Below are 18636 nucleotides of genomic sequence, written 5' to 3'. Positions count from 1 at the left end.
TAGTTTCCGGTCTGTTACAGGTTATTGACAGTGTGATGCACGGACCTGCTGTTCAAGTTCCTCCCTTACTCCTTCCGCTTCAGGTTGTTTCATTTTCAGTCAAAAACAGGAAATAATCACACTATAAATAACTTTAACCTGAGCTAGCATTAGCTTTAACTAACTTTAGCTAACCTGAACTAACATTAGCTTTAACTAACTTTAACTAACTTTAACTAACCTGAACTAACATTAGCTTTAACTCACTTTAACTATATTTAAGTAACCTGAACTAACATTAGCTTCAACTAACTTAAACTAACTTTAACTAACCTGAACTAACATTAGCTTCAACTAACTTACACTAACCTGAGCTAACATTAGCTTTAACTCACTTTAACTATATTTAAGTAACCTGAACTAACATTAGCTTTAACTCACTTTAACTATATTTAAGTAACCTGAACTAACATTAGCTTCAACTAACTTAAACTAACTTTAACTAACCTGAACTAACATTAGCTTCAACTAACTTACACTAACCTGAGCTAACATTAGCTTTAACTCACTTTTACTATATTTAAGTAACCTGAACTAACATTAGCTTTAACTAACTTTAACTAACTTTAACTAACCTGAACTAACATTAGCTTCAACTAACTTAAACTAACTTTAACTAACCTGAACTAACATTAGCTTCAACTAACTTACACTAACCTGAGCTAACATTAGCTTTAACTCACTTTAACTATATTTAAGTAACCTGAACTAACATTAGCTTTAACTAACTTTAACTAACTTTAACTAACCTGAACTAACATTAGCTTTAACTCACTTTAACTATATTTAAGTAACCTGAACTAACATTAGCTTCAACTAACTTAAACTAACTTTAACTAACCTGAACTAACATTAGCTTCAACTAACTTACACTAACCTGAGCTAACATTAGCTTTAACTCACTTTTACTATATTTAAGTAACCTGAACTAACATTAGCTTTAACTAACTTTAACTAACTTTAACTAACCTAAGATAACATTAGCTTTAACTAACTTTAACTAACTTTAACTAACCTAAGATAGCAATAGCTTTAACTAACTTTAACTAACCTAAGATAACATTAGCTTTAACTAACTTTAACTAACTTTAACTAACCTAAGATAACATTAGCTTTAACTAACTTTAACTAACTTTAACTAACCTAAGATAACATTAGCTTTAACTAACTTTAACTAACTTTAACTAACCTAAGATAACAATAGCTTTAACTAACTTTAACTAACTTTAACTAACCTAAGATAACATTAGCTTTAACTAACTTTAACTAACTTTAACTAACCTAAGATAACAATAGCTTTAACTAACTTTAACTAACTTTAACTAACCTAAGATAACATTAGCTTTAACTAACTTTAACTAACTTTAACTAACCTAAGATAGCAATAGCTTTAACTAACTTTAACTAACCTGAGCTAACATTAGCTTTAACTAACTTTACCTAACTTTAGCTAACCTGAGCTAACATGATTTTAACTAATGTCAACTAACCTGAGCAAACACTAACTTCGTCTATCTTTAACTAATAAGTAACTTTAAGGAACTGAAACCTGAAGTGAGTCTCACTCTTTGTTGTTTGTCAGTAAACTCTGAGTCTAACTGCAGTTTATTCAAGTCAAAGCTGGTAAATATTAAATCATGTTTGTGATCTGTGTGCTTGTTTTGTAAAGTGAATTTTAAAATTAAAGACATATTATAAAGAGTATTATAAAGTTTAGATGGGTGGATTTATTGTGTTGAAATGTATTGTATTGTTATTTATTATAGTGCCCTCAACTGTCCACATGTGGTGTAGTTTTAAAATGAAATCTGAGGACATTTTGTGATTTTATCGTTTCTTAATTTTATATCACATCATATTATATTAATATATAATAATATATAGTAATTAATGAAAGACTATATAATTATACAATATTACTATTATATTGTATTTTATGTTATATTTCATAGCATTATTACAGTATAGTGTGTGTATAGTACATATATTGCACATATATTATATATAACATTATTTACTTATACTGCATATATATTATATATAACACTATATATTTGTACTACACATATTTTATATATAGTTCTGTTTTCTGTCAGATGAGTTAGAGCTGATATAAGTGGATGCTCTAATGGTAATATTTGTATCTTTGGTGAGAATAAACACATAAATGGAGTCAGATGCGGTTTGTAACTCTGCTGGCACACAAGCTTCCAGCCTCAGTCAGTGTTTGATGAAAGTGATGCAGCAGCTTCTATTAAAACAGGTTTGTGCTTCCTGTGAAAGAAAACATGGCAGAGCTCTCAGAATGATGTAACACTAAACTCTTTATCATGATCTGATAACACTTCTGTTGATCAATGAAGTAACTGTGACACAGGACAAGTTATTCACAAATGTCATTATTTAGCATGTGTGGACACATACTCTAGAAAGCTAAAAATATACAATACAGTCTTGGTGATGTCAAAACGTATTGATTTTCATTGATTTGATCATTCTAAGGATTTGCTGAGTAATTGTTCTGTATCAGCCAGCAAGGATCAATATGTATAGTGACATCACTATGACTGATATCATGTTGTGATGAAAATGTTCAGAAATTTGATGATTCTGAACAATGATCTCAAGTTATAAGTCTTTTTTCTCAGACACTGATCCTGAACACATCGCAGAAAAACACTGATCCTGAACACATCGTAGGAGAAACACGCTGATCCTGAACACATCGTAGGAGAAACACTCTGATCCTGAACACATCGTAGGAGAAACACAGGTTGATCCTGAACACATCGTAGGAGAAACACGCTGATCCTGAACACATCGTAGGAGAAACACTCTGATCCTGAACACATCGTAGGAGAAACACTCTGATCCTGAACACATCGTAGGAGAAACACTCTGATCCTGAACACATCGTAGGAGAAACACATGCTGATCCTGAACACATCGTAGGAGAAACACATGCTGATCCTGAACACATCGTAGGAGAAACAGGAGGTGTTTCTGCTGGTTGTTGCAGGTTGTGTTGATGTCTGTGTGTTCTGGTTTCACACTGTTATGATGGTGAGATTAAAGGGGTTAGATGAGGGTTTGATGTTCATCAGTAAGGAAAATGTTGAGTGAATCATGTCAGCCTCAGATGTTGACATGTTTGATGTGACAGTTTGTCGTTCATTTGATACTGATTCTATATCTCTGTTTTCTGATTGGCTGTTGAGATATTTCTACTGTCCGTCCTCTGAGCTGGACTCGTCTGCAGAGAGACAGATGACAGAGACCATCGTTCTGTAGGGGTTCTCTGACTCCTGAGACATCTCTTCTGTTTGATTTGTTTTCACGTCGTCACTGTGAAGGGTCTCTGATTTTACTGCTCTGATGTCATCACTTTGAACACCTGTGGACACACCTTCAGTCTGTCCCTGCAGTGACTGTCGACGTCCTGGTTCCTCTTTAACAACAGATAAACGGTGTGTTTCTTCTTTAACAGTCGGCCTGTCTCCCTTCACTGCAGGCTGGAGTTCTGGTATTTCTGAAACAGGAAACAGATCACTGCGAGACCTGCAGGTGCTTCCTGGGTCAAGGATGATGGTTGATGATGATGATGATGATGATGGAGGAGGACGAAGAGACTGTTTCCTGGTGTAGATGCCCTGTCTACCGTGGAAACTTCCTGAGCGTGAAGACTCGTATTCATGGCTGAAAGCTCTGCTGTTGTAGGACATCTCGTCCATGGAGAACACAGGTCGACTGGAGCTCACCTGTCAGTCATGGAGAGACAAGAGGTTAGTGTTCATGTTTAGTTTATTCTAGTAATTTAGATGAAACACTTCCACTCCACTGATGTATGAAGGATAAAGTCCCTGCGTGTTTCGAAGGCAGACAGCCTCAAACAACAGACCAGCTCTTTCTTCAACCCCCCAGGAATGCTGGCCAATAAAGTGAGAGTCCCAAACTCCTCACTGACCATCTAAACAACCTCCTGCAAACAGAAAGGATCAGATAAGGAACCCTCATCTCCTGCAGGGTCACCAAACCAGACCACTGACCCAAACCACCTTTGATCCTTCACGCTACAAGAGCAGCAAGACGGGAAGACCAATTCACACCCCAGTGTGAACTGATGGTACTGTTTGGATAAAAGACCCCCACCATTGGTTATCATAACTCACCTCTAAGAGCCAATCAGAGACGAGCTGCCACCAACTTTAATCCCACTGTGGACTTTGACTTTCAGGACTTGAATGACCAACCCAAGAACTGATCACTGGATAAACCAGCATAAGACACAAGACCTGCTGCACAATATGCCATGCTCCATTCACACACACACACACACACACACACACACACACACACACACACACAGACACACACAGACACACACACACACACACACACACCCTCTAACGGCATGGACCTCTGCCATTCACAGTCAGATCAAGGAGAACAGATGACTGTAAAACACATGGAATTACAAATGTAGTATTTTGTCTAAGGAAAATTAATATTGCATGTTAGTATGTGTGTATGTCACCATATGTGTTGTTATGTACTTCAGTTATACTTTTATTTCACTGCCTTTAAGACAAGAAATGTACCACTAACATAATCCCATCATCCATGATAACACCATCATGTTTAGTATCATTCTGCTTGTTTCACTGTCAGAACGCTAAAGCTACTAACGAAATTGCAAAATTAGGAGTCATGCAATTGTTAAATTGTAAATACTTTGATTAATGGAGTAACTATATTCAGGAACTGTACCTGCCTGTCCATGAACAGGAGGGGACCGACTCTGCTCCCCCAGAACTCTGCAACCCCTGGGATTGGTGAGGATGCACCTTCTGGGCGGACAGATCGAAACTTTAAAATAGTGTCTTATCTGAGACTCTGAGCCATTTATAAGCTGCTCTTTTGGGCTGCTTTTTGCTAGTTTCTGGTTCTTCTTGCTTTTGACTTTGTCTTCTTACCTTCTGCCATGCCAATGGAAAGTTTGCATTTTGCTAGTCTGAAGATGTGACTCAGAGCAACAGGAGATGAAACCTCAGAATCTAGAGTCACAAGTTGAGGATCAAACCTAGGAGAGCATGAACCAGGAGCTCTCTTTCAATGGGAACTTTTCAATTCTAGACTGGCCGACTCACTCATCATTACCAGATCCAGACTCCAGCTCCTCACCCCAGCATATTAGACTCCATTCTCCACAAGAAGCCGCCCCAGAGAGCAAGCAAGTATTCATACAAAACTGTCATCAACGTGCTTAAACCCTGGTGCTTCATGATTTGTAATTTCAATTGGCAATTCAGAACTAAGCTGTTGTACCGTTGATTTGACTCACTGCTTCTCAGGCTACAGTCATCTCATCTGTTTATCAGGTGTCTCATACCAACTACACAACAGATAACTGCATCATGCATTACAATCATTCACTAGCCACAGCTTTGTGTACCAGTTTCCCTCTTGTGTCTTGTTTGTAAAATGTTGTAGTGTTTAGTACTTGTAGGTGTCGTATTACTAATAAATGTGTTTGTGTTTTCTTGTGCATCTCAATCACTTAAAAGACCTTATACCCTCGCAAAATCATAATTACGGTTAATAACAATCATAATTCTAATTGACCTTTCTTGTTTGGCCAACAAGAAAGATTATTTCCCCATTATTATACCTACTCTAATATGAGTTATGTCACTGGACAGATAATTTTATGTTGGAGTTGTGCACAATAATAACTCATAATTCCCCCATAAAATCATAAAGATGTTTGGGTGCACAAATTCCTACAGACACTTCCACTCCACTGATGTATAAATATAAACACAGAGACACTTCCACTCCACTGATGTATAAATGTAAACACAGAGACACTTCCACTCCACTGATGTATAAATGTAAACACAGAGACACTTCCACTCCACTGATGTATAAATATAAACACAGAGACACTTCCACTCCACTGATGTATAAATATAAACACAGAGACACTTCCACTCCACTGATGTATAAATGTAAACACAGAGACACTTCCACTCCACTGATGTATAAATGTAAACACAGAGACACTTCCACTCCACTGATGTATAAATATAAACACAAAGACACTTCCACTCCACTGATGTATAAATATAAACACAAAGACACTTCCACTCCACTGATGTATAAATGTAAATGTAGCACAGGATGTGCACACTGACAGTCACAACATCACTGAAGAAGAATCATTAAACTCACCATCTGAAACCACAGTAAACTCTACAGATGTAACACAGGAAACAGGAGAGAGAGTTAATATAATAAAAATAAATACTATAAACTGTAACAGTTGCTTAGTGAGTGAAACCACAGTAAACTGTGTAAACTGTTACATCTGAACTGTAAACTCTACAGAGGTAACACAGGAAACATGCAGGATAGAGAGAATCAGAACTCTCTTTAAATATTTATTTAACCTGAATACTCCACTGATGACCTCGGATCTACTCATCTTCCACGGATTCCGATCCAGACCTGCTCCTCTTGCCCCAGCCTACCTCAGCTCTAGGTTCCCAGCTACTAGTTTCCCCTGGCCTGCTTTAATAATTACCTTATCCTTCTGTGTCCTTGTGTCCTCATCTCTGAGTGTCTGCACTAAGGTTCACCTGCTCAGCCCCCATGTAACATTTTCAGTATTTTCATTATTGATCCCTCACACAGAATTCAAATCTGTCTCTCTTTTTGGATTCCAGTGTAGAAACTCAGTTTTTACTGAAATCCTTCATTCAACAAAAGTTTTCCTAAATGTTAGAGTCAGGAGAAACAGGTATAAATAATATTAACTTGTATTATGTAATTCACAAAGTCTCCTGTCAAGTGTCTTAACATTTCATTTCAGAAGTTTAAACATTTCAAACATCTCGTCAGGTGTTTTAACGTTTCATGTCAGGTGTAGTAAAGGTTGCAGTTTCAGTTCATACCACACTGGGAGGTTTTCCAAGGGTCACAGTTCCTTGTTCATCAGGTTCTCGTTGTCGTCGTCTCCTGATGATTCGAAGCAGAAGAAACAGAAGAGCTGAGAGAAACAGCAGCACGATCATGGCAGCAATCCCTCCCGCCAGTCTGCTGTCCACATCTCTGAACAGCTGCTCCTCAGTGAACGCACCACGAGGAACTACAGACAGGAAAGCGTTCATGTCAGTGAATGCACCACGAGGAACTACAGACAGGAAAGCGTTCATGTCAGTGAATGCACCACGAGGAACTACAGACAGGAAAGCGTTCATGTCAGTGAATGCACCACGAGGAACTACAGACAGGAAAGCGTTCATGTCAGTGAATGCACCACGAGGAACTACAGACAGGAAAGCGTTCATGTCAGTGAATGCACCACAAGGAACTACAGACAGGGAGAGTTCATGTCGTGTCATGACATGTCGTGTGGAATCGAGTCATGTCGAGGCATGTTGTGTTGTGTTGTGTTGTGTTGAGTCTTGTAGTGTTGTGTTGTGTTGTGTTGAGTCTTGTAGTGTTGTGTTGAGTTGAGTTGTGTTGAGTCTTGTAGTGTTGTGTTGAGTCTTGTAGTGTTGTGTTGTGTTGAGTCTTGTAGTGTTGTGTTGTGTTGAGTCTTGTAGTGTTGTGTTGAGTCTTGTAGTGTTGTGTTGAGTCTTGTAGTGTTGTGTTGTGTTGAGTCTTGTAGTGTTGTGTTGAGTCTTGTAGTGTTGTGTTGAGTCTTGTAGTGTTGTGTTGAGTCGTGTTGAGTCTTGTAGTGTTGTGTTGTGTTGTGTTGAGTCTTGTAGTGTTGTGTTGAGTCTTGTAGTGTTGTGTTGAGTCTCGTAGTGTTGTGTTGAGTCGTGTTGAGTCTTGTAGTGTTGTGTTGTGTTGTGTTGAGTCTTGTAGTGTTGTGTTGAGTCGTGTTGAGTCTTGTAGTGTTGTGTTGTGTTGTGTTGAGTCTTGTAGTGTTGTGTTGTGTTGTGTTGAGTCTTGTAGTGTTGTGTTGAGTCTTGTAGTGTTGTGTTGTGTTGAGTCTTGTAGTGTTGTGTTGAGTCTTGTAGTGTTGTGTTGAGTCTTGTAGTGTAGTGTTGTGTTGAGTCTTGTAGTGTTGTGTTGTGTTGAGTCTTGTAATGTTGTGTTGTGTTGTGTTGAGTCTTGTAGTGTTGTGTTGAGTCTTGTAGTGTTGTGTTGAGTCTTGTAGTGTAGTGTTGTGTTGAGTCTTGTAGTGTTGTGTTGTGTTGAGTCTTGTAGTGTAGTGTTGTGTTGAGTCTTGTAGTGTTGTGTTGTGTTGAGTCTTGTAGTGTTGTGTTGTGTTGAGTCTTGTAGTGTTGTGTTGTGTTGAGTCTTGTAGTGTTGTGTTGTGTTGAGTCTTGTAGTGTTGTGTTGTGTTGAGGGTTGTAATGTTGTGTTGTGTTGAGTCTTGTAGTGTTGTGTTGTGTTGAGTCTTGTAGTGTTGTGTTGTGTTGAGTCTTGTAATGTTGTGTTGTGTTGAGTCTTGTAATGTTGTGTTGTGTTGTGTTGAGTCTTGTAGTGTTGTGTTGTGTTGTGTTGAGTCTTGTAGTGTTGTGTTGTGTTGAGTCTTGTAATGTTGTGTTGTGTTGTGTTGAGTCTTGTAGTGTTGTGTTGTGTTGAGTCTTGTAGTGTTGTGTTGTGTTGAGTCTTGTAGTGTTGTGTTGTGTTGTGTTGAGTCTTGTAATGTTGTGTTGTGTTGTGTTGAGTCTTGTAGTGTTGTGTTGTGTTGAGTCTTGTAGTGTTGTGTTGTGTTGTGTTGAGTCTTGTAGTGTTGTGTTGAGTCTTGTAGTGTTGTGTTGTGTTGTGTTGAGTCTTGTAGTGTTGTGTTGTGTTGTGTTGAGTCTTGTAGTGTTGTGTTGTGTTGAGTCTTGTAGTGTTGTGTTGAGTTGTGTTGAGTCTTGTAGTGTTGTGTTGTGTTGAGTTGTGTTGAGTCTTGTAGTGTTGTGTTGTGTTGTGTTGAGTCTTGTAGTGTTGTGTTGTGTTGTGTTGAGTCTTGTAGTGTTGTGTTGTGTTGTGTTGTGTTGAGTCTTGTAGTGTTGTGTTGTGTTGTGTTGAGTCTTGTAGTGTTGTGTTGTGTTGTGTTGAGTCTTGTAGTGTTGTGTTGAGTCGTGTTGAGTCTTGTAGTGTTGTGTTGAGTCTTGTAGTGTTGTGTTGTGTTGTGTTGAGTCTTGTAGTGTTGTGTTGTGCTGTGTTGAGTCTTGTAGTGTTGTGTTGAGTCTTGTAGTGTTGTGTTGTGTTGTGTTGAGTCTTGTAGTGTTGTGTTGTGTTGTGTTGAGTCTTGTAGTGTTGTGTTGAGTCGTGTTGAGTCTTGTAGTGTTGTGTTGAGTCTTGTAGTGTTGTGTTGTGTTGTGTTGAGTCTTGTAGTGTTGTGTTGAGTCGTGTTGAGTCTGGCATGGCCAGGCGTGTTGTATAGAGTTGTGTCATTCACCTGGTTGTCCCCTCTGAAGAACTTCAATGTCCACTGAAGTAGAAACTTCTTCTCCTGATTCTTCATCTCTGGCAACAACCTGCAGAGCCATAGCACATCATCCAGGATCAACATTATCATGATCATCAGGAATTTAATCCTGACCGCATACTGAAGAAACTTTCTCCACAGATGTCCCAACCTAAATCTCCAGGATTTTAATCATAACATTCTCAACAAGTGTAGTGTAATTCCTACATTGTTATTGTTATTATTGTTGTTATTCTGCTTCTCTTTCTTTCTCTCTCAACCCAACCAGTCGAGGCAGATGGCGTCCACCTAGAGTCCGGTTCTGCTGGAGGTTTCTTCCTGTTAAAGGGGAGTTGTCCCTGCTGCTGCTGATGGAGGAATGTTGGGTCTCTGTAGATTAAAGAGTTCGGACTAGACCTGTTCTGTGTGAAAAGAGCCCTGAGATGACTTCTGTTGGGATTTGGCTTGACTTGAAACTTCCTGTCTGAGACATTTTCTGACTGACTCTAAACACTCAGTTGAGCAGACTCATCATCAGATGTGGATTCACACTGTGAAGCTTTTAGTTTTAATCCCAGTCAGCTGCTCCTGCTGAGACTCTACTCTGCACATCAGATCAGAGACCATAAACACAGCTGAAAACCATCAACAGACTGCTTTGCTGTTCCTGAACATCACACTGACCAGACTTTAAATATGAGTTGTTAACCATTAATAATCCATTTTTTATGTTGTCAGATTCTGGAAACTTCCTTTAAAATCATTTATAAAAGCTGCCTCCAACCAAACTCTGTACAAGTTTTGGAGTATTTAAAAGTTAATGAAAACATCTCACATTTTACTTGACTGTTGAATTATATTTTCTAAATCTGCTGCCTCGTACTTACAAACATTACTTTTATTTTAGGACCTCTGTGTTACTGAAGTATTGCAGTATAGCAGTATAATACAGTACAGGTGACGGTAATCTCACCTCTAGGATGTGTCTGTCGAAGGCGTGAAGTCGGTCAGTCCGGGCGATCAGAACACCCCCCTGGGTGATGTGGTACAGTCCATCACTGACTGACGGAGGATGAAGGGAGTAGCGGATGTTTGGATTCAGGCCCTGTGATTGGACAGGTGTGATGACTCAGCAGGTGTTTGATTCATACAGCTGATACAGTAAACAGGTAGACCTGTTGCTGCTCTTACATCAGAGAAGTCCCAGTCAGACACCTGGACCAGCAGCACCTGGTTCCCATAGGTGGAGACGATGGAGGCGGGGCTAGAGCTCTGGATGATGAAACCTTTGTAAATGGTTCTGTTGAAGAATGGAGGGAACGCATTCTCAGAGAGAACTCTGACCAGAACCGACGCCACACTGTACTTCAACGGATCATCCAGCTGAGATGCCTGGAGGAGGTGAGACAGGTGAGGACAGGTAAAGACAGGTGAGATAGTCTTTAATCTGTTTTTTGTAAACAGTGATTGTTGTGAATCAGAATTCGTACCATGATGCTGAGTCTGAAATTTGGTGTCTGTTGTCGGTCATCCACAGCTCTGGTTAACCTGATCTCACCTGTCTGGTCATCAATCACAAACCTTCCCTGATCACCACCTGCTGGGTCAAATAGACACACATGCACACACCAGCCATCTAATATCTTTGTTTATTCAATATTTGTGTTTTTAGTGGCCTGTAATAAAAGAGTGTTGATGAATTTTATGGATATGGTTGAAATCAAGTTACAATGATGTAAATAATCACGCTGGTTAATTTTCACGGGAGCTGCAGTTTTTATGCAAAAAAAAAGTTTAACTTGTTAAAGTCACAAATGTTTCAGCATCTGATTTTTGTCTCCAAATATGAAAATAAACTCCCTGAAGACACTTCATTGTTTCAGAAAGACAGATGAGAGAATGAACTGAGTCACAGAAGCTAGTGGAACAGAGTCAAAACAGGAAGTGATGTCATGATTTCAGGTCTGTGGGTAGTCTGTGTTGACTTGTTGTCATGGCGATAGTGTAGTTCAAGTCTGACCTGACAGGATAGTGTAGATCAGAGGAGTGTTGAGTCCTCTGTCTCCATCCTCTGCTCTGATTGGACCAGGAGAAAACTGCAGAACCACCTCCTGAGACACAAACAGATCAGACGATGAACACTTTGGATCGATTTGGAGACGTCCTGCAGTTTCCGTCAGCGCCACCAGCAGGACAAAGTTACCTGGTGCGTCTCTGTGATGTTGGCAGTGTAGGTGGGGTTTGTGCAGACAGGAACACCTGGAGAGACAGGTGTACAAGGCAGGAAGTGAGGGTACTGGTCGTCTCCGTCCTCGATGTTCACCATCAGGGTGGCGGTCGTGTTGAACTTCTCCACAGAGTTTGCTTCCTGTTTCACCATCAAAATAAAACATAAAGTTATTCTTCATCATTCATTTTACTATAAAAACACTTTTTACTCTATAAAATATATTTACTGTCTTTACCAGATTTCATATAAAGGCTGTTTTACAGCCTGAACACCTAAAGCTGAACAGAGCAGGTAAAAAAGGTAGTGAGGCTGGAGATCTGTTCATTTCCACCATAAGAGGGCGCTATAACAAAGGCAGCCATGTAACTGTACACTGCATATTAAAATACTTTATACCTGGTAATATTATTTCACAATAATGATGTATTCTGTGTTTGATATAATGCTCTAGTCTGTAGGTAATAAATGTTCCCAGACATCATCTGTGTTTGATTCAGGAGCTTCATTCTACAATGAAAAATTAAACATATGCACATATTTGAAATGTATATCAAATATATTTCAACTATAATATTTATGTGTATTGCAGAGATCAGTATGTAAAGCAGCAGAGACTTCACATCCTACTGGTCACCTGAGTCAGTGCACCGTCATCAGGTGTTTGGACCCTGATTCTACTTCATTCTGCCTTTAGTGTCAGTTTACTTTTAGTTTTTCTTTGTCCTTATTTTAGAACAGTTTTGGAGCAGATTTATGATCATAATCACATGTGCACAATAATTTAATGTTATGTACATTGAATGATTCAAAATGTACAATAATTATGGAGTGCTTTAGGTTTTACAGTGAAATGGTTTGAAGCTGATTTACAATCAGATTCATCATCGAGAGAAAACTGACCCTGGATCTGTCAGATCCGCCGTCACTGTCATTGCTCACAGCCTCTTCTAAGCACCTGGTGACTCTGTTCGGTTATCCTAAAGTTTTATTTGGTTTTGTGATGAATGATGCATTTTGTGTTGTCACAGAAACCTGTTATTATTAACAAAACAAAACAAAAAAGAAACAAATAAAATAATAATTCAGCTTTTTAATATTTAGTTTTTGATGTGACTTTGAATTTCAGGAGGGTTTAGTTTAATTTTAACTGGTTACTGAGGTCATTGAGGGTCACCTGGAGGGAAAATATAGGTTATTTGATTATTATGTAAATCTGTGTTTATCTAATTTAAATACAGGAAATAATATTTATTAACATGTTTGATTTACGATGAAAATAAATCTGCTTCTTTAAACAAATGAATGAATCTAGCAGCTGCTCTGTGAATCATGTGATAGTTGTTGGTTTTCATGTTGACTCTGATTACTGACCTCACTGTCATCCTGACGGTTAATTAAAAAGGTTAACGAGGTTTACCTCGGCCCAGATCAGCAGCTGCAGGTGGGTTCTGGTCTCGTAGTCCAGAGGTTTGTCCAGAACCACGTTCCCGCTGTTGGGTAGATCGATCCTAAAGAATGACGCATCAGGCTGCAGGAGACAGTTTACAGGTGTGTTCAGTCATGTGACACATACAGCATGTGGACAAAAGTATGTGGACAGCACTGTCCTACATCTTACCAATGATTGATCGATGATATAAGTGATCATGTCTCCATCTGCATCGACGGCCTTCACAGTGAAAACCACAGAGTTCACTGCTGTCAGCTGCACACACAGTCAGCCTCTTATTATAGTTTTATATGTATATGTATATATATATATATATATATATATATATATACACTTTACACAGTATGTATATATACACAGTGCAGTCACCACGTCAGCATGAGATCAGTGCTTTTACTTCATCATCATCTCCCTCACAGGCTCAGATGTTTCTGTCCTGAACAGTTTTATTCTCACTGTTACAATAATAACAGTAATACAAAAATGTTTTAAAGTAACAGAGTTTAACAGAGAAAAGAGTGAAACAAACAATAACATAATCTGTTGTTGTTTCTTTTGGATGAAGCAACATCGTGCCTCCATGTTGTACCTCATTGATGGTGAATGGCTGAATCGTCTCCTCCAGGAAGTTCGGTTTGTTGTCGTTCTCATTCAGAATCTCCACCAGGATCCTGTACTGACTCTGATCACACAAACACAACCATCTGACACTGTGATGACATCACTCTACTAAGGTGTTTGGACAAGTGACATACCTGTATGACATCATCCTCATAACACGTCAGCTCTGCTATCAGCACTGATCCGTGAACCTGTGAGAGAGACAGCAAACACGTCTGTTCATTGTCCAGGTGACATGTTTAAATTCAGGTGAATCACAGATGACACGTTTAAACTCAGATGAAGTGTATTTATTCTCAGGTGTGTTCAGTCTCAGGTGTATTCAGTCTCAGGTATATTCAGCCTCAGGTGTATTCAGTCTCAGGTGTATTCAGTCTCAGGTGTATTCAGTCTCAGGTGTATTCAGCCTCAGGTGTATTCAGCCTCAGGTGTATTCAGTCTCAGGTGTATTCAGCCTCAGGTGTATTCAGCCTCAGGTGTATTCAGCCTCAGGTATATTCAGCCTCAGGTGTATTCAGCCTCAGGTATATTCAGTCTCAGGTGTGTTCGGTCTCAGGTGTGTTCGGTCTCAGGTGTATTCGGTCTCAGGCGTATTCGGTCTCAGGTGTATTCAGTCTCAGGTGTATTCAGTCTCAGGTGTATTCAGTCTCAGGTGTATTCAATCTCAGGTGTGTTTGGTCTCAGGTGTATTCAGTCTCAGGTGTATTCAGTCTCAGGTATATTCAGTCTCAGGTGTATTCGGTCTCAGGTGTGTTTGGTCTCAGGTGTATTCAGCCTCAGGTGTATTCAGTCTCAGGTGTATTCAGTCTCAGGTGTATTCGGTCTCAGGTGTATTCGGTCTCAGGTGTGTTTGGTCTCAGGTGTATTCAGTCTCAGGTGTATTCAGTCTCAGGTATATTCAGTCTCAGGTGTATTCAGTCTCAGGTGTATTCAGTCTCAGGTGTATTCAGCCTCAGGTGTGTTTGGTCTCAGGTATATTCAGTCTCAGGTGTATTCAGTCTCAGGTGTATTCAGTCTCAGGTGTATTCGGCCTCAGGTGTGTTTGGTCTCAGGTGTATTCAGTCTCAGGTGTGTTTGGTCTCAGGTGTGTTTGGTCTCAGGTGTATTCAGTCTCAGGTATATTCAGTCTCAGGTGTATTCGGTCTCAGGTGTGTTTGGTCTCAGGTGTATTCAGTCTCAGGTGTATTCAGCTTCAGGTGTATTCAGTCTCAGGTGTATTCAGTCTCAGGTGTATTCAGCTTCAGGTGTATTCAGTCTCAGGTGTATTCAGTCTCAGGTGTATTCAGTCTCAGGTGTATTCAGTCTCAGGTATATTCAGCTTCAGGTGTATTCAGTCTCAGGTGTATTCAGCTTCAGGTGTATTCAGTCTCAGGTGTATTCAGTCTCAGGTGTATTCAGCTTCAGGTGTATTCAGTCTCAGGTATATTCAGTCTCAGGTGTATTCGGTCTCAGGTGTGTTTGGTCTCAGGTGTATTCAGTCTCAGGTGTATTCAGCTTCAGGTGTATTCAGTCTCAGGTGTATTCAGTCTCAGGTGTATTCAGCTTCAGGTGTATTCAGTCTCAGGTGTATTCAGTCTCAGGTGTATTCAGTCTCAGGTGTATTCAGTCTCAGGTATATTCAGCTTCAGGTGTATTCAGTCTCAGGTGTATTCAGCTTCAGGTGTATTCAGTCTCAGGTGTATTCAGTCTCAGGTGTATTCAGTCTCAGGTGTATTCAGCTTCAGGTATATTCAGTCTCAGGTGTATTCAGTCTCAGGTATATTCAGTCTCAGGTGTATTCAGTCTCAGGTGTATTCAGTCTCAGGTATATTCAGTCTCAGGTATATTCAGTCTCAGGTGTATTCAGCCTCAGGTGTGTTTGGTCTCAGGTGTATTCAGTCTCAGGTGTGTCTGGTCTCAGGTGTATTCAGTCTCAGGTGTGTCTGGTCTCAGGTGTATTCAGTCTCAGGTGTATTCAGTCTCAGGTGTATTCAGTCTCAGGTGTTTAGTTTCAGGTGTGTCTGGTCTCAGGTGTACCTCTCGATCCAGGACTCTGGAGCTGGAGGAGTTGAGGCGGATGGTTCGACCCTCTAAGAAGAACCAATCGGAGTTTTCTCCAGTCAGACACAGGCGGATGGCGGAGGCTCGGGGGTCTCCACTGACGCTCAGGTTGGCAATGAACTGTCCCGTTGGACTGTTCTCTCTGATGGACGCAAAGATGTCCGACCCCCCCAGACACAGACTGGCTGTGGACCAACCACAGGGAGACAATCCAGCTGACAATCTGCCGTAAGGTTAAAGTTATTACATCCTTAAAGTTCATTGTCATGGCTAAAATAATAACCACGGGTTTAGGGGAAGATCATAGTTACGCTATTAAAAAAACTGGCCCGACTCAAACAGAAAACATACAGTGGCCTCCTGTAGCAAAGTCAGGAGAGACCTGGAAACACGCTGAGGTGGAAAATACCTGCAAGTTATCTTTAAGTTATGATAGAACTGCGACATTGAAGCCACCTTTCATTTGGAACAAACTCTTTATGGTTTTTATCTTTTCATATTAAATGTGACATTATGCTTACACCACTTACACCAACATGATGAGAAATGCTCAAAAAGTCCAGAAAAGTTTCCTGACCGGAGTTCAGGTTTGTTTCCTTAGCTGCTGAACTAAATTTACCTGTAACTACTTTACCTGTAAGAGTTTTACCTGTTACAGTGTGGTGTATTTTCATTAAATGTCATTGGTGTGCTTAAAGACAATATTAAGCTATGCAGATTGATTTTATAAGTTTATAAGCAATAAGGGCTAGTGTGATACAATTTGTATTGGTGTAGTTATAATCTCATGAACCATATTTAATCACACTGTACGTATAGAGGCACGGTAGAAGAATCATAATCATACACTGGAGAAATTTGAGTGTGTTTGTATTACATGTCACTTTGCTTGGGTCTGCTAAAGTCTTCACCTTTCAAACATACTCTCTGGAGGAGATCAAGAAATAAGGGTGTAAAACAACCATAAGACAACTTGGCAATAATGGTGTAAAATGATTCCCAATACTTAATAAAAATTGGATATAATCAGGTAGAATTGAATATGCCAGTACATATCCTCAAACACCTCAAAACCTGTTTTGAAGAGTTTTGACCAACAACGAGTGACGGAGATAAAAGTAACATAATAATTGGTCAAAAATTAGGGAGGGTGGATGATAAGGTGTGACCTAAGCCGACCCAAGGACATAAAAACAATGCCCCAAAGAAAAAACCTTTGGAGCGATTTGGTTCTTTGTAAAAGTGCTACTTGCTCCCCTTTTTTGCCGGCATTAGAGAACACTTTGCTGCTTGGACCTCTGACTCCCTTTTTATTTTCAAGGGAGAGTTTTTTGCTCTGGTACCTTTTTCTGCAACAATTTGATACAACAACAGCTTTACCTGTAACAACATGGTAGGATAATCTGAGCGCCACCTGCCACAGCAGCAACCTGCAGGATCTCAGCATTTTCCTCCGTCCTCCTCCACCTGCTCCACGGACACACTTCCACCTGAAAACAAAAAAACAGGCTTCATTTCATCTTTACCATCTAACTTGTGATCGTTCAGTCACATTAGAGACGTGCTATGTGAATAGTGTAGCGGTTTGAGCAAATTTAACTCAGTCAAGTCTGAGTTAGACACACTTTCAACCCCACAAAGGATACATGTTTTCAACCCCACCTGAAGAAGGCCCCACCTGAAGAAGGCCCCACCTGAAGAAGGCCCCACCTGAAGAAGGCCCCACCTGAGGAAGGGCCCCACCTGAGGAAGGGCCCCACCTGAGGAGGACCTCCATTTGAAGAAGTGCCCCACCTGAGGAAGGGCCCCACCTGAAGAAGTGCCCCACCTGAGGAAGAGCCCCACCTGAGGAAGTGCCCCATGATGTGCCCCACCTGAAGAAGTGCCCCACCTGAGGATGTGCCCCACCTGAGGAAGTGCCCCACCTGAGGAAGAGCCCCACCTGAAGAAGTGCCCCACCCAAGGAAGAGCCCCACCTGAGGAAGAGCCCCACCCAAGGAAGAGCCCCACCTGAGGAAGAGCCCCACCTGAGGTAGTGCCCCACCTGAGGAAGAGCCCCACCTGAGGAAGTGCCTCACGTGAGGATCTAAGGCTGCAGGCTGGCCAGTGGAGAGAAGCTAGTATTGGGCTGATGTGATGTTGTCTGTTAAAACCAGTAAGAAGCTGAGCCGCTGCATTCTGAACCAGTTGGAGGTGAAAGAGGGACTTTTGTTTTATGCCAGAAAGGAGAGTTACAGTAGTCTAGTCTGGAGAATATGAGAACATGGATGATTTTTTCCAGGTCAGAGTGGGAGAGCATTGGCTTAATTCTGGAGATGGCTCTTCTTTGCAGGAAGCAGGACTGGACAACTTTATTGACATTTAGTTCAAAACTTAAATCAGAATCAAATAGTGCTCCTAGATTTCTGGCAGTGGGCTTCATGTTATTGGATAGGGGACCAGAACTGATGGGGTTTTTTGGATTTGGGGGCCTGAACAGTATGATTTCTGTTTTTGAGTTGTTGAGTTGAAGGACGTTTTGTTCCATCCAACAGTTGACATCACTCAGACAATCTACAGCAGCAGCTAGGCTTCTTGGGTCACCAGGTCTCAGGGGAAGGTGTATCTGTGTGTCGTCTGCATAGCAATGAAAAGAAACCTGTTGTTGGATGATTTGGCCAAGTGGAAGCATGTAGATGGAAAATAAAATTGGACCTAAACTTGAACCTTGTGGCACACCACTGGTAATGTTGGCTGTGGAAGAAGTGTAGTTATCGATGGTGACTGAGAAGGTTCTTTCTAAAAGTTAAGAATAAAACCAATCAAGTGCAATGTCCTTGATGCCCCCCCAGGTCTTAAGAC

The 18636-nt window shown here is 40.4% G+C and overlaps 1 protein-coding gene across 3 annotated transcripts in view; it reads right to left on the bottom strand.

Moving 5' to 3' along the window:
• Positions 1-2345: 2345 nt before the first annotated feature.
• The window catches only part of LOC121890428 (cadherin-related family member 5), a 19607-nt gene continuing 3316 nt past the window's right edge, over positions 2346-18636 (bottom strand). Inside the window, exons 2-15 of one of the 3 annotated variants that reach the window (XM_042402656.1) lie at positions 17176-17285; positions 15772-15980; positions 13890-13946; positions 13724-13816; positions 13303-13389; positions 13102-13212; positions 11658-11822; positions 11475-11565; positions 10945-11051; positions 10646-10846; positions 10428-10559; positions 9446-9524; positions 6993-7186; positions 2346-3797 (exon numbers count right to left, since the gene is read on the bottom strand). In XM_042402656.1, the coding sequence (XP_042258590.1) occupies positions 3264-3797; positions 6993-7186; positions 9446-9524; positions 10428-10559; positions 10646-10846; positions 10945-11051; positions 11475-11565; positions 11658-11822; positions 13102-13212; positions 13303-13389; positions 13724-13816; positions 13890-13946; positions 15772-15980; positions 17176-17242 (2127 nt within the window). In that variant the 5' untranslated portion in view covers positions 17243-17285 and the 3' untranslated portion in view covers positions 2346-3263. Of the gene's footprint in view, positions 3798-6992; positions 7187-9445; positions 9525-10427; positions 10560-10645; positions 10847-10944; positions 11052-11474; positions 11566-11657; positions 11823-13101; positions 13213-13302; positions 13390-13723; positions 13817-13889; positions 13947-15771; positions 15981-17175; positions 17354-18636 lie in introns of those variants that run through there. The other 2 variants (XM_042402655.1, XM_042402657.1) reach the window with 2 other exon arrangements.

The sequence above is a fragment of the Thunnus maccoyii genome, chromosome 23 (assembly GCF_910596095.1).
Source record: "Thunnus maccoyii chromosome 23, fThuMac1.1, whole genome shotgun sequence".
Lineage (NCBI taxonomy): Eukaryota > Metazoa > Chordata > Actinopteri > Scombriformes > Scombridae > Thunnus > Thunnus maccoyii.
The sequence above is the reverse complement of the archived record's forward strand: the minus strand, read 5'-3'. Positions and strand labels throughout refer to the sequence as shown.